Genomic DNA, 18,073 nt, shown 5'->3' on the forward strand with positions numbered 1-18,073 from the left:
ACAAGTTGTAGGATTTGTTCAGCGGAGACTTGACGTCACTTCTTGGCGGTCTGTTTCTGTGTTAATATTTGTGATGAGGCAATTAGTGGATGTGACAGAGGAAAGGATTAGCAACAGGTGTTGGTGCTGATATTCAAAGGCGGTGTACCTTCAAAGGGAAGGAGAAGGTTCTTGTGTTCTTAGTTTTCTCCTGCACTTCTCTAACACCACCTGTCTATATTATCTTTCTCTCATCCCCTTTTTTCTTTCTGACCCATTTCCTTCCATTCTCTCCCTTATCCTGCCTTGGCTTTCCTTTTCTTTTTCTCTCCTCTCCTTTCATCTCCAGGGAGTGGTGGCTGCAGAGAAAACCAGAGGGGGTCAGCTCCTCGAGGAGCCAAAGATGTTGCCTTTCAGAGCGAACACCTTCAGCCTCCAGGTGTCCATCCAGGATGTTCCCCAGTTCCTGTGGAGCATCAAACCCTTTACTACATGTCAGGTAACCATGGCGATAGCTGACAAGACATTAAATCAAAACATAGATCGGATACAAAAGTGCTCATGTGTAAAGATCCTGTGTTTGCTGCTAAGAGCTAATTACCGCGGCGCGTCTGTGGCGCTCCTCTTTAAGTTCCCTGATCAGTTAAACAGCGAGAGCAGAGCTGTGATGTGTTCGTGCTTGTTTTTTGTTAATGAAGTCAGAGATTCTGAGGTTGGTACTATACTGATTTTGTGTATTGTGTGATGCCTTCTATTATAATATTTATAAATATTAATGAACCCTTGACTGATTACACTGAATTAAGTTTTACACGGATTCTTTGGAAACGATGACGTAGACTTCCACCGTCGCTCCCTGATTGGCTCTTATCTGCCTCGACTACAAGTGGTGAAAGCAACATGAATCGTGAACTACAAGTGTTACTGACCTCGTTGTTTTTGCTAGCAACTGTTGTTCAGTTTGATTTGGAACTTTAATGCTACAGCTGTCATTGCTGTTCATCATGCATATTGTATTTTGTGAAACCAACCTGCACTTAACTAAACTGCAGAGTAGACAGTCTGCTCACACCAGCTGGCGCATGCCCAGTGTACTTGAATGGTCACATACAGTATGTATGCATTTTCAGGGCTGGAGATTGTTTCTGATATGGAGCTAAAACGCTTGTCTGGAGAGAGGGCATTTCCATTTTAAAACCGTGTAGAAACGTATGAGGATGTGAATGTAATTAACATTTACACAACAGCCTCCAGCGTTACAGATCATCAGCCAGAGTCATCATGCCAAAATAATAATAAATGTTCGTTACTGATGCAGATATCTCACAACCTCTTGAATTCACAAAATAACCTTACTTGTTAAAAGTTCCCATTTTCAAACAACTATTGTGAATCATAAATATTCTCTGTCACTGGAAAAAAACATCACATTAAGAAAAAAAAAAGGGCAAAATATTACGTACTTTCTAAATCCCCAGATCACACATCATCTTCAGTAAAATGATCATATTTAATTTAATTTATATCTGATCATCAATTTTATTAAATTAATACAGGGTAGCTTAATATTTTTTGTTATCACGTCTGCATTTATAAATGCAATCCATTCATTAGCTTGGTCTTTTTCATGGAAACACTGATTTGTTATGAGAGCTAATATAGTTTACAGATTTTTTCATATAAATCAGGTACAAATAAAATACTCAACAACTGGACATTAAATAACAAATGAGAAATAAATTACACCACAATTATCTTTGTAAATACGGGTTACCTACTGGTACAGAACTGGAAACAAAACTGAAGTTTGGGGAAAGTTGTGTTAACAACCTTATTCTGATTGAATATTATTATTATATTAATTACTCGTTACCTCATAAAATGATGGTGTGTTTGATCAACCTACATCTATATGTTATATTAATGCATTACATTATTATGTTAGTTTTTCCTCCCCCTGGAGTGTAGGTGTCTCTGCTGAAGTCACACCGGTACATTGAGCGCCCCTTTTTGATAAAGGCTTCTCTCCAGCGCATCTGGGAGAGGGAAACTACAATTTGTATTTTATATTACACAGTAAAAATAAGGTATGTGAGTTGTAATCTTTTTCCTATTTAAAGGGGTTATATGTAAGTTTCCTCTGCGGCCGAACATGATTTCTCGCTGCGAGCGGGTGGTGGTGATGGTGAAGGTGATGTTTCACTCCCCAGCAGCTTCAGCCATCGTTGTGTTTACGATACAAGACGTTATAATATGTCTTCTGAGCAGCTGCTTCTTCAGGACGGCCTGGACACTACACCGACTCGCTTTAAGTTATAAGGCGGTCCCACTGGGTCGGGGCTAGCTGGTTAGCATGCTAACTTCAGTAGAAGAAAAAAAGTTGGTGTAGGTTTCCACTGCTGGAGACAGACTCTTGGTGAGTAAAGGAATGAAGCAAAAACTTACATATAGCTCCTTTAATTACACAATAAGAACAAAAACGTTAACTCCATTTTCCTTCAGTTTTGTTTCCTACTACTGTACCTGTAGCTAACCAGTATTTACAAAATACTTTGTGTATAATTTATCCCTTGTTTACAGTCATGTTTCCTAACACTGTATCTACAGTTACCAATAACTGGTTGTAAGGAGACAGTTATTATTATTATTTTAGAGGCCAAATGCGATGAACCTTTTTGTTACACTGGTAAAAATGTATTTTTTGACAATCAAAAGTGCAACTAGACTATAAATGATAATACACGTACTGGTTATTTCAGTGGAGTCTCTAAATTCTGTCCTCAGCAGTTAGTGATATGTTGATGTGAAGTGAAAAAAGTTTAAAAACTGAAATTTTCTTGATTATGAAGAAAGAGAGTTTTTTCTCTCCACTGTCACAAAGTGCTGCTCATTGTGGAAACTGTTGGGATTCACTCTGTAATAGTGTCAGATCTTGACATTACCCTGTAAAGTGAGATAATGTATGTTATGATTTGGTACCTTACAAATAAAGTTGAATTAAATTGAACTGAATAACGAACTGATCAGAGCCTGATGTCATTTTGACACAGCCATCAGGTCCAACTCGGCGTCTGTTACAGTTCTGATTTATCTGTCTTTTCTGTTTAGCTCATTCTAAACTGCAGCTAAGCTAGTCAGATGCTAAGTGACGCAGCATCAGTCCCCTTGGGTTTTTAGAAAACAACCTTCACAGACAGTTAGGCTCTGATGTTTTGGTACCAGTTGTTGTCACATATGCTCCGACAAAGAAGACAAGGCAAGTCAAATCTGAAAATAATTTCTTCCGAGCTCATAACATTCGTCTGGTTTTGGCTCGCTTTTTCTTCCTGTTTGTGTGGAAGCATTTTGTGCTTTAAAAAAAACGTGGATCCTGCTGTCACCCACATTTCTCACATGAGGATCATGAAGACGGACGTGACTTGAGATTAATAGCTTGTTGTTTGTTTTGCATTAAGATGCAAACGGCAGTAGATCGAACGCGCCGCAGCAGTCGGTGAATGCTGTTGTGTATCTGCGCTGTGTCCCCACTGTACTCTGTTGGTGCTTAAAGATCTGAATGCAGGGTGAAAGCTCTGTGTTTCAAAGACACCCACCCTCTCCACGGCCTTATTTATGAGGGTCTCGGGATGGCGGGCAGGAAGGCACCGAGAACCTGCTCTGGTGGAGCAGGTGTAGAATAATAGCCGAGCGCCGTGCCATACATCAAGTCAGCTTTTAGTGCTAAGGAGCATTCGAGCTTTCGACGTCTATCACCCTTCTCCCTCCCCGGACTCCATTATCTGCTGCTGCGAGCTTCATTGGGCGGCCGAGATCAAAGCCACGAGGGTTAAGTCTTCAGTCGGCACACCGGCCGCCACATTTGATGCTGTGGTCTTCACTAGGAATCATTTACAGGTCACTTTTAATATGCAGATAAGGCAGAGACGATGTCTAACAAAGGTCAAGGATATTTCCCCACGGATGTGCCCGTTCTCCAGAAATTAATTATACATCAAAGGCAATCTTTTCTCTGTTCCCCAGTATTCCCACATATATTGCTTACAGTACGCAGCCTGCAAGCTGCTTCTGCTATCAGAGCTACTGTACAGGAGATTCAGGCAGTGTTTGTAAATGATAGAAGTACATCTTCTGTCTCTCTTTAACAATAGTTACTTTCACGAATAAATATACGTATCAAGCCGTGGAATCGGTGAGACTTCAAAGCCAACGCTTACCTTTTATTCTGCTGTGGCGAGTGGCCGTGCACATGGCAGTGCGTTAACATGTAGGACAAGGAGCTGAATCATCTCATTTTGAGCATATGTTAACATTGCTGTGTAGTGAGTTATGTCTCTGATGTCCCTCCTACTTCTTCTCCTTCTTCTGCCACCTCAGGAATTCTCCTTCCCCCAAGTGTGGTGCAGCAACCAGCAGCCCCTGCACTGTGCCTTCTCTCTGGAGAGATACAGCCCTGCCACCGCCCAGCTCTCCTGCAAAATCAGCGTGCGCCAGGTCAAAGGCCACGAGCAGATTCTGCAGGTCTACACGGCTGTGGCCGAGGTGAGGCTCTGCAGCTGCGGGAGGTTGAGAGGGGGTGGGTGGGGGGGGGGAGGGAGGGGTGCTTCACTTTCTCACTCAACCTTTAAGTAACCTTCTTGGAGTGTGTCCACTGAAAAGCAGGGGCCAGCTCTCCTGAGCTTGCGTTGAGTATTATTAGAGAAAAGAGGACACACTTACTTTGTTTCTTTCTTCACAAATTTATGCTAAACACAGACAACAGAGATCCAGCTGTTTGACACGTTTACTGTACTCACCACCTCCCCAGTGGGCTCACACTTTTGGACCCCACTGTATACACACACACACACACACACATATATATATATATGTATGTATATGTGTGTGTGTGTGTATGTTTTAACCTTTATTTGTCCTCGCCTGCTTCACAACAACAGTCCTCTGTCAGACTGAGCAGCTCCACTGGAGCTAGGAGTTAGAATTCCTCACTCCAGAGCTCCTGGACAGTCGTTGTTAAGGCAGAAGAGAGTGTAACATATTGATTTTACCAAACTGCTTTTTCACAACCAGTAACAGACATGCCTGTCCTACCTCAGAGCCACAACGCTACTTGAATATATGGTGTTGCAGTGAGACGCAGGTAAAATATTCCCTGCAGTTACATTTTATTGTTTATTATTAGTATGGATCTGTCAGATAGGAAGAGGACATGAAAGCTGTGAGATGAATTCAGATCATCCGCACATTGTTTTTGACTCTTACAGTAAATAGACGTGATCATTACGAGGAGAGTTTACAATGTTTTACATTGTGGGTGACCAGGCTGGATCAACTCAGCAGTCTTTCCAGCTGTTTTACGCCAACATGAGTCAAATTTCAAATTTTTACCAAATTTTCTAGAAAATGAGAAAAGAAAATCTAATTTGAATCAGTGTTTACATCCACTGCTGTTCCGTGAATATGAGTTGGGTTGGGGACACAGTTGGTGGAGCTAATCCTCCAGTCGGGTGCCATTAAACGGTTGAAGAAGAAGAGTGTGACTGTCAGACCTCAATCAAACAAAAACAATGTGGAAAACATGATGGAATTATAGTTTCTGTTCATTTCATATATTCATTTGAGGAATGTTACAGTCTCCTCATGGCTCCACACAGATCTGATGTTTTATCGATTCCACCTCAGCCAAGCGTAAAAACTTTTTTTATATATATATATATTTCAGGTTTGTTTTGATGGAGGTTTTATTTTTTCATTGTTTACTTTTTTTTTTTTAACACAAATAGAAAAAAGTGGATATACAGAACATGTACATATTGTTATCCTGTCACTTTTTTTCAAACAAATCAAGTTTGAATTCATGTTTGAACTAACATGTTCTTTCTTCAAATTCCTTTGAATACATCCCACATGTCTTACTGACGTTACTGTGAGGCCGTAACAGACTTGCTTTTATTTTTGAAGTCATAATTGCTTCTTAATGCCAGTTTTCTCCATTCTGCATTAGCAAAGAAAACAACAATAGTCTGTCTCACTGATGGGCAACAGGCCACGCAGTGAGACAGCCTTTTACGAATTTGAAGAGATGATTACTATTTAAATTTTTCATTTTTTTTCCCCCCATGTGTCTCGTTCGGAATAAAACGTGACAGTGCCATCTCGTGCGTTTCCATTACACCGATTTCATGGCTCGCAGCAAAGTTCAGCCAATTTCAGCTCTGGCCAATGAGATAATAACTGTTAGGTTTATGACTTGAAAGCGAGCCATGATAAAAAAAAAAAATGGAAAAGAAAGAGTTAATGCATCTCCACTCTTCCTGATTAGTTTTACTCATCTTCTTTTCTGAAAGAGGATTAACTCTGCTTCATTCATGTTAAGGTGGAATTCATAGTTAAAATAAGTAAAGGTACGCTACAGTTTGCATTGACACTCTGCTCCGTGTCCCACCCTGCGCTCAGTGCAGTGTCTAGTGTTGATCTGCTGATTTTAGCCTTGGATTCAGTGAAATTTCTCCAGCACAAAATGAGATTTCACTATTTCCAAACGGAGCGCGTCAGTGTTTCTGTTGGCCGACTCAGCACATCCTCATGGTCAATAGTGAGCAGAAGAGGACTGCAAGTCCAATGCCAGTTGGAGATTGTGCTTAAACAGGATATGGATGAAAACTTTTCAAAACAAAGGCGTAAATGTGCATTTTCTGCCAATTAAATAAAAATGAAACGGCACATCAGTCTAGAAATAAGTCCACTGGTGGTGCTGCGGTTGTATGTTCCTCGGCTGTTTGTTGTGGAGTACCTGCCGGACTGTGATATGGGACCTAACAGGAAGAGGGCGCTGTTTCTCTATCACAGAGAATCAAAGTACCAGCATCAGGACGTAAAGCTGTGGGATTAAAGAGAGAAATGTAGTCTCAGAGTAGTTTTTAATTACCTTAAATCTTATATCTGTAGTCTTGAAGGTAAGATGGAGGCACGTTCACCAGCGCTAGCCAATGAATGAGCTGAGATAGAGTGGTTCGGATGAGTGGCAGAGAGGAGGTGTTCTTATGTTTGCAAACCAACCAGTCATTGGAGGAATCCGTCGGTCCATCCATCTATAACTGATCACAATTCATACTGACCACAGCCTCTGTTTACCTAAAGGACCAGACTCCAGCCGTTTAAAGCCACTTTTTAAGTTTGCTGGGTTGTCTTTTCGATTTTCAAAAAATAGATATAGCTTTAATTCTGAGGAGACAGATTCTACCAGATGTCCCCGCCTTCGTCTTATTTGTTTACAGACTATTTACCGGTGTTTTAAAATGTTAAACACACCTGTCTGAATGGTCCTGACCCACTAAACCTCATCCATCTGGCTCTCCAAGCTGGTTAAAACAAGCACAAAGTGACATTTGCAAATCCTTTCTCAACTCTGACTGATTATAATCTGTGTCTGTTCCGTTTCCTCCAGACTGAAAAGGAGTCAGTTCCATTTTTTATGCAGACAGACTGCACCATCACGTCCCAGACGGGGCCCAAGGCCTTCAAAATCCCCCTGTCCATCCGCCAGAGGATCTGTGCCACCTTCGACACTGCCAACGCCAAGGGCAAGGACTGGCAACTCTTAGCCCAGAAACTTCACTTAGATCGGTGAGCGTATGATGTGCATCCTCGCTGAGACTGAATGGTGTGTGTGTGTGTGTGTGTGTGTGTGTGTGTACCCATCTCTCTCCGTGTGTGTTCCCGCTGAGAACACACTGACGAGAATGATAACAATCCTGTGAGTGCTGTTCACCTCCTGAACGTGGCTTTATGTGCAGCTTGTTGCCGGGTACCTTTTATCCCTCACGGTGTCTCTCAGCAGTAGGTGACGGGACTGATTCTTTCACTGTAGAGCACATTGCTGATGTTGTCTGTCTTCTTTAGTATAATGCCGAAAATCAAATGCACCTCTGACATTTCTGTCAGTGTCGACCAGATCGTCTAACGTATATGTTCACACGTACTTATAAATTGATTGTCCCTTTTTTATCTAATAAAAATATGCATTTATAATGAGGCGCTGTACTAATATTGACTCAGACCAGTTGTTGTCTTTACTTGGCTTTAGCTTGTGGCAGCTATAATCTCCTGTTAAGTGCATGATTCATGAGACGCTGGTATCTAAGAGTCCTTTGGGATTCCAAATTATCCAGATAAGCTTTCCTCTCCAGTTTGAACGGCTTTGAACTGAGCCTGATGTGACCAATGGCTGCAGCCTTTTATGTTGCTTGTTGTTATTTCTCTTGTAAAGTACCAAGGAGCGGCAGTGAAACACTGCCTCCAACTGGACATGACACAGATGGGAACTGTGCTGTATTGGCACGGCAGCATGCTCCCTTTTCTTTACCTTGGCAGCAACTGAGAATTAAATCCAAACCAAACTGTGTTCGCCAGTAATTATTCATCTTTTCAAATGATAATATTTACTGATTATGTTTTTAATAGACTTAAAGGTCACACTCTTTGTTTTAGCTGCATGTAAAATCAGATAGTTGTGTTTACAGCACCAGGGTAATCCAATTTGTGTTCAATTAATTTATAGTTTTAAACAGATAAGTACATTTAATAATAGTCAACTAAAGGGACCCAAGGACCTGTGTGGGTTTTGTTAATATTGATTTAGTATTGAAATGTTTTTAGATTGTTGTGTGACATGTGGTTAACCATTTTTCTACAGAGCATTCTGTGATCAGCTGTAAATCCTGACAGATAAGATCTTTTCCATCATGCTCACGATAATGGATCCCATATGTTAAATATCTGCTCTTGGATCTTTTATTGACACCTCCTGAGAAACAGATTTCTCAAACAGTAATTATTTTGTATTTATCTATACTGTGAAGTTTATTTGCATCAAAATGTTTAATCATTTGAATTTTTCCAAAGTAACATAACAATAATTATATTCCAATTATGTCATTTACACCATTTAAATGTACTTTGTGGTATTTAAGGTGGCGGCAAGGCAACCACCGACAAATCAAAGTACAGCATCACACTGATGCAAAAATGATATAAGAATCCTAATTTGTCAAAAAGCATTACTGCTCATTGATAGATAACACTCCCCACCTATGTGGCTGAGGAAACTCAGAGATATTAAAAAAAAGATCCACCACAGAATAAATGGTGGCTTGACACTACATAATAAAGACAAAAACATAATTAAACACACTTGACTCATCTCTGATAGTAGACAGATTTATGTATGTTGTCATAGTAGCTGTATTTGTTGGCATGAATATTAAACTGGTGCCACCTCCACAATAATCCAGGCTGAGCCAGAAAGCTGCTCTGGTCTCAACAATCGTTATTTCTCCGATGGAAAACCGCTATAAGTCACTACATGGATAAACGACTAAGATGACACAAGCCTGTTTGGACTGCACTCACACCATAATCACAGTTAGTCAGAACAGCTCGTCACTTGTGTAATGTGGATCATATTTACTGCAACATTTATTATTTTTCCCTGTTTAGTGTAATTTGATCTGTTGTATCTTGGAAGGCTACTGTGCACAGTATGTATTATTATATTATTATATATTGAAAATCATCATACTCATTGTTGTATTTCACACACTGACTGCGTCCTTCTACTAAAAGATGAGTCTGGTGATTATTCTCAACAAATCCCATGAAAAGACCGAAGCCAAAAATGAATGCATCCCATTAACAAGTGCTGAGTGTAGTGTGTGTGTGTGTGTGTGTGTGTGTGTGTGTGTGTGTGTGTGTGTGTGTGTGTGTGTGTGTGTGTGTGTGTGTGTGTGTGTGTGTGTGTGTGTGTGTGTGTGTGTGTGTGTGTGTGTGTGTGTGTGTGTGTGTGTGTGTGTGTGTGTGTGTGTGTGTGTGTGTGTGTGTGTGCGAGCTCATGTATCCAGTGGCTGATGTATTTCCTTCCTCTGAGCCACAGAGCTCCACTGTTGTCCAAAAACCATTAAAAACACATCAGTTAGCCACAGCGGTGCACTGGGTGAAATGTTCCGTTATCACCATGAACACATACACACAGCTTCTTCTTTTTTTTCCCAGCCTGAAACATAGACTCATCATCCTGTTGCCACATATACTCACTTGAAGACCAAATGTGTGTTAATCCACAGCTGGAAATGCTCGAGTTCACGAGTGTTTGGAGCAATGGTTCCCAACCTGTGCTGGGCAGTGAAGGTATTGCAAGTGGGCCGACAAATCATTTGCAAACCAGTACAGCTTCGGTGGTAAAATGTAATAATGAAAAAAATATATATCAATGTTTTTAAATGTCTTAAAACGAAATGATCTTTAAAGACAGCTTTACGGCTTTAAAAATGTTTTAAACTTGTTTCTTGTTTTCTCTGGAGGCCTATCACTGTGATGTTAAGACAATGATAGGAACTTTAAGTCGTCGCCAGCTGGACAACATCTTATACTCGTATACTAGTATTGTTAATGGGTCGGTTTTGGCCCCCCAACATTTTTTAAGATTTTCAAGTGGGCCATGAGTCGGAAAAGGTTGAGAACCGCTGTGTTAATAATTATTAATGTTTGACTACACTGTCCAGCTGTTTTAGGAAATTACTGAGCCTTTAAAAAATGAAATAAAATGAAAGCATGTATTTGTGACCTGTTTTAAAAGATCTTCAGGGTGATCCAATGAGCTCGGGGCTGGTTGTCACAGACGTGGTGGAAGAGTCAGTTGAAGTGTTGAAAGATGCACAAACACATTGTTGGTTTTGGTCTTAACATGGGATTTGTGTTAAAAAGAAAAATCCTTGAACGTCCACAGTTTTATGGAACTACAGGCTTTGTTTTCTGCGCATCAATATCACACTCAGCACTCTCAAAGGAAAATACAACAGATTGCGTTTGACTCATGTCTTTTACAAGATAAACACATAATCAAGAGGGACTCTGTCCATATCTGAGGCCAATATTAAACAGTTTTCCCCTGACCTCCTCCCGCCGTCTCCATTAATCCGGCTTTATGTGCTCCTCTGCAGAAACCTGGGTTATTTTGCAAAGCAGCGGAGTCCGTCTGCAGTCATACTGAGCCTGTGGGAGGCTCGCCACCAGGACACTGCTGACCTTGACTCTCTAGCCAGCGCCCTCGAGGAGATTGGCAAAATCCACTCCAAAAGCTCCCCCAAGGATCAGGACGAGCCGGAGTCTGACTTCAATCATATACAAGCGGGCAGCCTGTGTGCGGCGGGCGAGCTAGCGAGTGAGAAGACGGAGGACTCTGCTCCTGAATACACAGGCTGAGAGACACGAGAGACACTGAGTGAAAAACTGACAAAACATATGTCTGTCTACGCGCACAGCCAGTGATGGACAACACACTGCGGCGGTCCGCTGGAAGGTCATGAGGTTGTCGGTGAGTAGACGGTGCGAGCAGCCAACGTGCCGACCAATCACAACGGGTCGCGGTGAGCTGTCGCCTGCTGTGGATCCGCCCCTCTCTTTTAGGAATCTGTCTGAGGATCGACTGTAAATCTTCTTTCTGCCCTTTCACTCAATTTTTAAGTTCATTTTAAGTTGAATTGTTCTTTGTTTGAAGTTAAAGATCCCCCCCCTGTATATTCCTTTCCAGCTGAGAGGGTGAGTGGGAGAGGAGGGTGGGGAGCGGGTTATTTCCTGAACGCTTCAGTCAATTATTTAATGAATGTGTTAGAAGAGACGAGAGCTCCTTTTCCCCCCTGGACGGTCCCCTGCCATCTCCCCTCCTTTCCCAGAGGTCCACACGGCAGCTGGACATATTTGCATAGAGGTTCGTGTATGCAAATAAGATGATACAACTGTGGCATCATTTCAGAGTCACCTGTGTTTCGATCTAATTTCTTTTTTTTTTTTTTCTTTTTTTTTCAAAATCCCCGCGTCACAGAATGAATGAGGACGTAGAAGCTACTTTTTTGATGTCTGATATATTTTTTAAAGGAAGCTGCTGATTGCTTAAATGTTGTGATTGTGAACTTTTAAAGCCAAGTATCTAGAAATTCACTCATTTTCATCTCTTAAAAAAAGATTTGTTCTGTAGGAAATTTGGCACTTCTGATAGACAACCAGTTTAAAAAATAAATAAATAAAAAATAAAAAAAATATATAGTTTAACCTTGAAGGACAGCACAGTCAGATGGTGACTTCTCACGTGTGAATGGAGGGGGAAAAAAAAAAAGTAGTCGTGGCAAATGTGGCAGAGTGAGATTTGTAACCGTGGCATTACAGTTCATTACAGTTTGCTCCACCAAGAGATAGGGAGGGAGGAAGCTGTAAAACATCATTTCCTGGCACCGCGGGGAGCGTATCGCCACGTCTTATCATCCAATTCCCACCATTAACACTCTTCACATAGACCTCATATCAGGCCCCCGACACACCCGACTGCCCCCCTCCTCAAACCACCTTCACCCCCCACCCCCACCCCCCTCATCTCCAACACATGCAGACACACACATTGACATTTCATGGCCACAGAGGTCACGTGCACATGTGCTGGACGTGTTGTAAAACAAACAAATAGAAATTGAATGCTGATGGTGTCGGAGTCAGAAAGAACACATAAGTCGAGTTTCCATCCGAACGTGTCACAAACTTTAAACTGAACAAACTGAATTTTCAGAAACTTGGCAAAAGCAAATGCTAATTTATGTCTCCATCCACCTCTGTGAGCTGTAGGTGGCGCTAACTCTCCAGTCAGGTGCCGTTAAACCGCTGCAGAGCAAGAGGCTGCAACGACATGACCTAATTAAAAGAACAAGGGAAATTCCTGGTGTCCTGTTCGTGTTTGTTTCTTGTATCAATTCAAAGTATGTTGTAGGCTCCGCATTGGTCCCAGTGTCTCACCGAGTGACATGACTAAGTGACTGAGTATGATAATTTTATCCTTCATCATTCATTCGCTGAATCTGTTTCCATTGCACTGAGTTGCATTTGCCTTTAATTGATACACCAACTTTTCCATGCTACCAAGGATAAAAACTTTTCTTTTTTTTTCCCTGAATGGAAACGTATACAGTCACATCTCTGTTCAAATCAACAGTGAACACATATCACACTGAAAGAATGATAAATATAACAGAAATATATCAGAAAAATGTTCTCTATTCATGTCTATTTACCATTACCACTGAGGTAATGGTAAATGAAAAGTTGGCAAACCTATAGTGCTGTATGACCTTATGTATTGCATCATTATCAAGCAAGTAGTCACTGAGGTAAACAAGTTCTGATCTGTGTAGCTTTAGAAAACTATTAAAGTTTTAACCCTTAACTCTCACTCTGGTTTTGTTATTGTACCCAGCAACAGTTGAAATGACTTCAGGAGAGAGGTACACGTGTTCATGAGAGCTGTCGTTTTTTGTCGTGCTCACAAAGTAATCATTGTTTCACTTTGTTAAAACCACAATGGTTTCAGTTTTGTAATAACAACTGTTGTGGATGTTGATTTGGAAAGTAAACCTCAGGAACACGCTGTTTTTTTTTTTTTCTTTCTTCAGAAAGAGGCTGAATGAGAGATTGCATTGAGTTACTGAAGCCAGTGGAACAGAGGGAAGCCTGGCTGTGAAGGCATGACCTTGGCTCTCTATATGTTAGCACAATAGACTAAATGTATGTCCAGAGCAGCACGGCACAGGAGGGACACAGCAGGTGGAATAATTACATTTATGTTGGTTTCACCCCAGGAAAACATTTTGTCATTCCAGGCAGGTAGTAGATATAAAGTGTCAATAAACTGGCTACTGGATAACAGATAAAATAACATTTAGATTTATCCTTCAGTTTTGAGACAGTGTATGGAGTATGGAGGTCACAAAGAGTGTTGCCAGACTGGTTTGTTTTCCACCCAGTTGATGTACTTTTTCTTTAAATGAGCAAGTAAAAGTAGATTTAGGTGGGTTTTCATATTTTGAGCTACACAGACATTTAGATTCAGTGTGCCTTACACTCTCCGAGAATATCATCATCTCTTATCGTGAGTAAACGGCCATAAATCCACTTAGAAATCATAGAAAAAAAGATGCTACTTGTAACTCCAGAACTTGCCTGCAGAGGATTGTTTTTCAGTATCAACATAATCCAGTAACAGTTGCCTGTGCACCCATGGCTACATTGCAACAGGAACTGTTAATAGCAAATTCAGTGTACTTAATTTTCCAAACTAAACAAATATGGTAAAAAAAAAAATAAAAAGGGACTCAATTTTATCCTACAAAGTAACTGACTGGATCCATGGCAACACTATACTTCCCTTTTCTTGTAAATATATATAAATCTGGCAGCACTGGTCACAGTCGGGGAGCCACATGAACTGTAGGTCTGTGTTTGTATAACCTATCTTCAAAGCAAATAGAGCACTTTTCACTGAGGGTATATTTTAGCTTTATGATATAAAACACCTCAGATTTTAGCTCCTTTTTGATCTTGTAAAAAAAAAAAAGAAAAAAATCATTCCATAAACAGAAAGAAGCAGAATTGAAGTGTAAAGGTTGTGGCATGATGCGCCAGCTTGGTGAGCGACTGTTTCACTATAAAACATCATGCCATACGACCATTTGTTCATTATTACTGCAATGACTCCTACAGGTTTATGTTCTTCTTAGGAAGAGTGTGCGGGTGTTTATGGTAAACATGGCTGAACCCTGCGGTTTGAGTGTGGCATTTCCCAGTATTACCAATACCTTAATTCAAAGAATAAGATTACTAGTCACACAACTCTGTCCACAGATAGATAGATAGATTAGATATGAGTAATGTTGTACAAATTAACTCATAGGCTTGGGCATGCATCCTTCCTTGCACATAGTATCTGAGTCTGTGGTCCTTTAATCTCAGTGCTGATACTTTCTAGTATTATGTTGTCAGCTAGAAGGGGATTCTGGGAATTGTTTTTTTTGGAACGCTATTGGGTACTATAACGAAATCAGAGACCATTTTTTTCATCTTACTTAATCATATGAGTACCTCCAACCATGACTGACTGACGGTATTGATTCCCATCATTAACCTGAACAAAGAGGCGTCATCCTTACTGTCGGCCAAATAAACTCCAGCCACAGTCCTCATTTCTTTCTACATTTCTGTCTACAAATCCAATTCTTCAGCGTTTCTATTCTAGTATAAATTCTGTTGGCTATTTTCAGTGTTTTCAGAAAGTTTTCAGAGCCCTTCACCTCCATCAGATCTTGTTATCTTGCGGTCTTTTGCTAAAATCCTTTAAATTCATTTTTCATTCATCAGTCTACAATCAGCCCCCACGATGACAAAGTGAGAACTGAATTTCAGAAATGTTTGCAAATGTGAAACGAGAAACTGAAACATCACATCTATAAAAGCATTCAGACCCTGTACTTAGTTGAAACACCTTTGGCAGTGATTACATCTTTGAGTCATCTTGGGTATGACACAACAAGCTTTGCACATCTGGATTTGGGGATTTCCTGCCGTTTTTCTCTGCAGATTCTCTCCTCCACATCCTCCAGAGATGTCTAAGTCAGAGCTCTGGCTGCGTTACTCAAGGACATTCACAGAGGTGTCGCTAAGCCTCTTCTGCATTGTCTTGGCTGTGTGCTTAGGTCCTGTTGGAAGGTGAACCTTCAGGCCAGTCTGAGGTCCTGGACTCTGGACCAGGTTTTCATTAAGGATATCTCTGTACTTTGCTCCATTCAGTTTTCCCCTCAACCTGGACCAGTCTCCCTGTCCCTGCTGCTGAAAAACACCCGACCAGGTTAGAGGTCAAATTTACAACATTAGTTCTCTGAGAATTTCCTATCCAAGCAAAATTTGTATTATAACTGAAATATCTCTAACTAAAAAAAAATCACATAGAATTGGCGCCTTGTGAATCAGAATTGAATCCATTCTAGAAAATCAGTGGCAATACCCAGACCCAGTCGGGAGCCCAGAGGTCCACTTCAGAGAAAAAAAAAATGTAGAAATGACGTTCGGACGTTCAGTCGGGTCGTTTTGAGGTATTAAATCAATGCAGTTAACGTCACTGTTTTTATGGTTTCTCATCACCACAGCTGCTGTTTGTGTTGAGTGCAGGGGTGCAGCTGAAGGTTACTGTAAAGATCAGCTGATAACATTACATAATGTGTGCGTGTTAAACCAATGTACCTATAGCTTGTATAAAACAACGCATTTTGACAGTTATTCACAAGGTGCCCGCACATGTAATCACGGTAAACAGTCAGGCTGTAACAATGGCAACAACTAGTGCGTGACAGGATAATACAGACTCACCTCATCTCTCTTACCAAGGCCCTTCTCCCTCGGATGCTCAGTTAGCCCAGTTTTAGGAAGAGTCCCGGTTCTTCCATTTAAGAATGATGGAGGCCGCTGTGCTCTTGGGAACTTTCAATGCAGCAGATTTATTTTATTTTTATTTTTTTCGTATAGCCTTCTCCAGATCTGTGCCTCAACACAATCCTGTCTCTGAGCTCTGCAGACAGCTCCTTCCTCCTCATGTCTTGGTTTTCTGCTCTGATCTGAATTGTCAGCTGTGAGACCTTTATATAGACAGGTGTGTGTCTTTCCAAATCATGTCCAATCAGTTGAATTTACCGCAGGTGGACTCCAGTCAAAGAGTAGAAACGTCTCAAAGATGATCAAGAGAAATGGGAGGCACCTGAGCTAAATTTGAACTGTCAAAGCGTCTGAATACTTTGCATTTTGTCATTATGGGGTAGTGGGTGTAGATTTGATGCATAAGGCTGCAACATAATTTCTCAATGTACTGTCCTTCAGTATTTCACCAGGAATGATACAGTGATTTTGAATATGTCACTTGTATGTGAAAGAACCATGTTGATTTCCCCCTTATCATCTCTATGCATTGCTAATCAAATTATATCCATCCTTTTATGTAACTTAAGCTGGTAAGTGAAGAATGTGAAAAGATAATATTTAGTTTTTGTTTCTTTAATTGTGACTAACTGGATTCTCCTTTCATTCTTGCAAGCAAAGAGTGTCAAAAATGGAAATGTGTGCTTTTGTAACGCTTAGCGGTGGCCTATGTTGCATCGAGAGCATCCCGTCTGTGCTGTACACCCCATCACACCCAGCATTCACCTGCATTCTGGATGTGTTTCAGCTATGTCTATTGTATCTCATAAATGTGTTGAAATTCTGTTTTTTAAAAGTGAGCTCAGACACACACACGCACACACACACACACACACCAGACACACACACACACACACACAGACGTATTCTCACTATGTATAATGCTTTGGTGTAAGACTAACCCTGTTTCAAACAGTTCACTGTTGCATCCATGATATTCTGTCACCTGAGTTGGTCGGTCCCATGCTCTTTTTTGCTTCACGCATGGCCTTCGGCTTCATATCACTATTCTTGTGCCTTGTTTAACTACTGTAAATGGTGAATGTTGTAAAGTACAGATGGGGATGAAAAAAAAGAACAATTAATCATACTGACATACATTTAAAGGTATTAGTTGAAAAGTATTTAAGATTATAATATTGAATAGACTGCAGAGCTTTTCTAGTGCTGAACATCTATGTTTGGTAATGCCAGGGCAGCTTTGTGGTATATTGTATCTATAATTATGGACATTTTGGATGTTTTCTGTACAGTAGAATTTGCAAATGTATATGCAGCCTTTTGGAAATAAATGTACAGTTGAAAGATCTCAACTTGTGTAAATGTGAGTTATTTTTTGCCTTATGCTGTGAAGCTATCATGTAATTCACATGGAGTGGATTATTATGTGACTGTCTGATCTCATCACTCCCCACACAGAAACGAACAAATAAAAGGGGCTCCTCACGTCTTATACTACTGGTTACGTTTATTCACATATCCTATAAAAACACTCAAACTGATCTCCAGACCAAACCAGATGAAGAAGATCATTTAACAAGTCATCAAACATCAACATCCAGAACTCACATTTTCTACCAAAAACATCTGAAACTCACATCAGACAAAAATCTGATTCACGATTCAGTCAGAGCTGAACACACGGACATGAGAACACCACCACAAATAAACCTCCATGAATCTGATTAGAAACCAGAGAAAGAAGAAGCTCCTCCGTCAGTGATGCAGTGATAGCGGTCAGTACATCAATGGTACATAA

At 40.7% G+C, this 18,073-nt stretch overlaps 1 protein-coding gene across 3 annotated transcripts in view; it reads left to right on the forward strand.

Moving 5' to 3' along the window:
* The window catches only part of unc5db (unc-5 netrin receptor Db), a 215,426-nt gene extending 197,799 nt beyond the window's left edge, over positions 1-17,627 (forward strand). For all 3 annotated transcript variants that reach the window (XM_056376423.1, XM_056376421.1, XM_056376422.1), the window contains 4 exons: positions 329-478; positions 4,354-4,518; positions 7,424-7,602; positions 10,974-17,627. In XM_056376423.1, the coding sequence (XP_056232398.1) occupies positions 329-478; positions 4,354-4,518; positions 7,424-7,602; positions 10,974-11,235 (756 nt within the window). In that variant the 3' untranslated portion in view covers positions 11,236-17,627. The remainder of the gene's footprint in view (positions 1-328; positions 479-4,353; positions 4,519-7,423; positions 7,603-10,973) is intronic.
* Positions 17,628-18,073: the final 446 nt, after the last annotated feature.

This window comes from Seriola aureovittata, chromosome 5 (genome assembly GCF_021018895.1).
Source record: "Seriola aureovittata isolate HTS-2021-v1 ecotype China chromosome 5, ASM2101889v1, whole genome shotgun sequence".
In the NCBI taxonomy this organism is placed as follows: Eukaryota; Metazoa; Chordata; class Actinopteri; order Carangiformes; family Carangidae; genus Seriola; species Seriola aureovittata.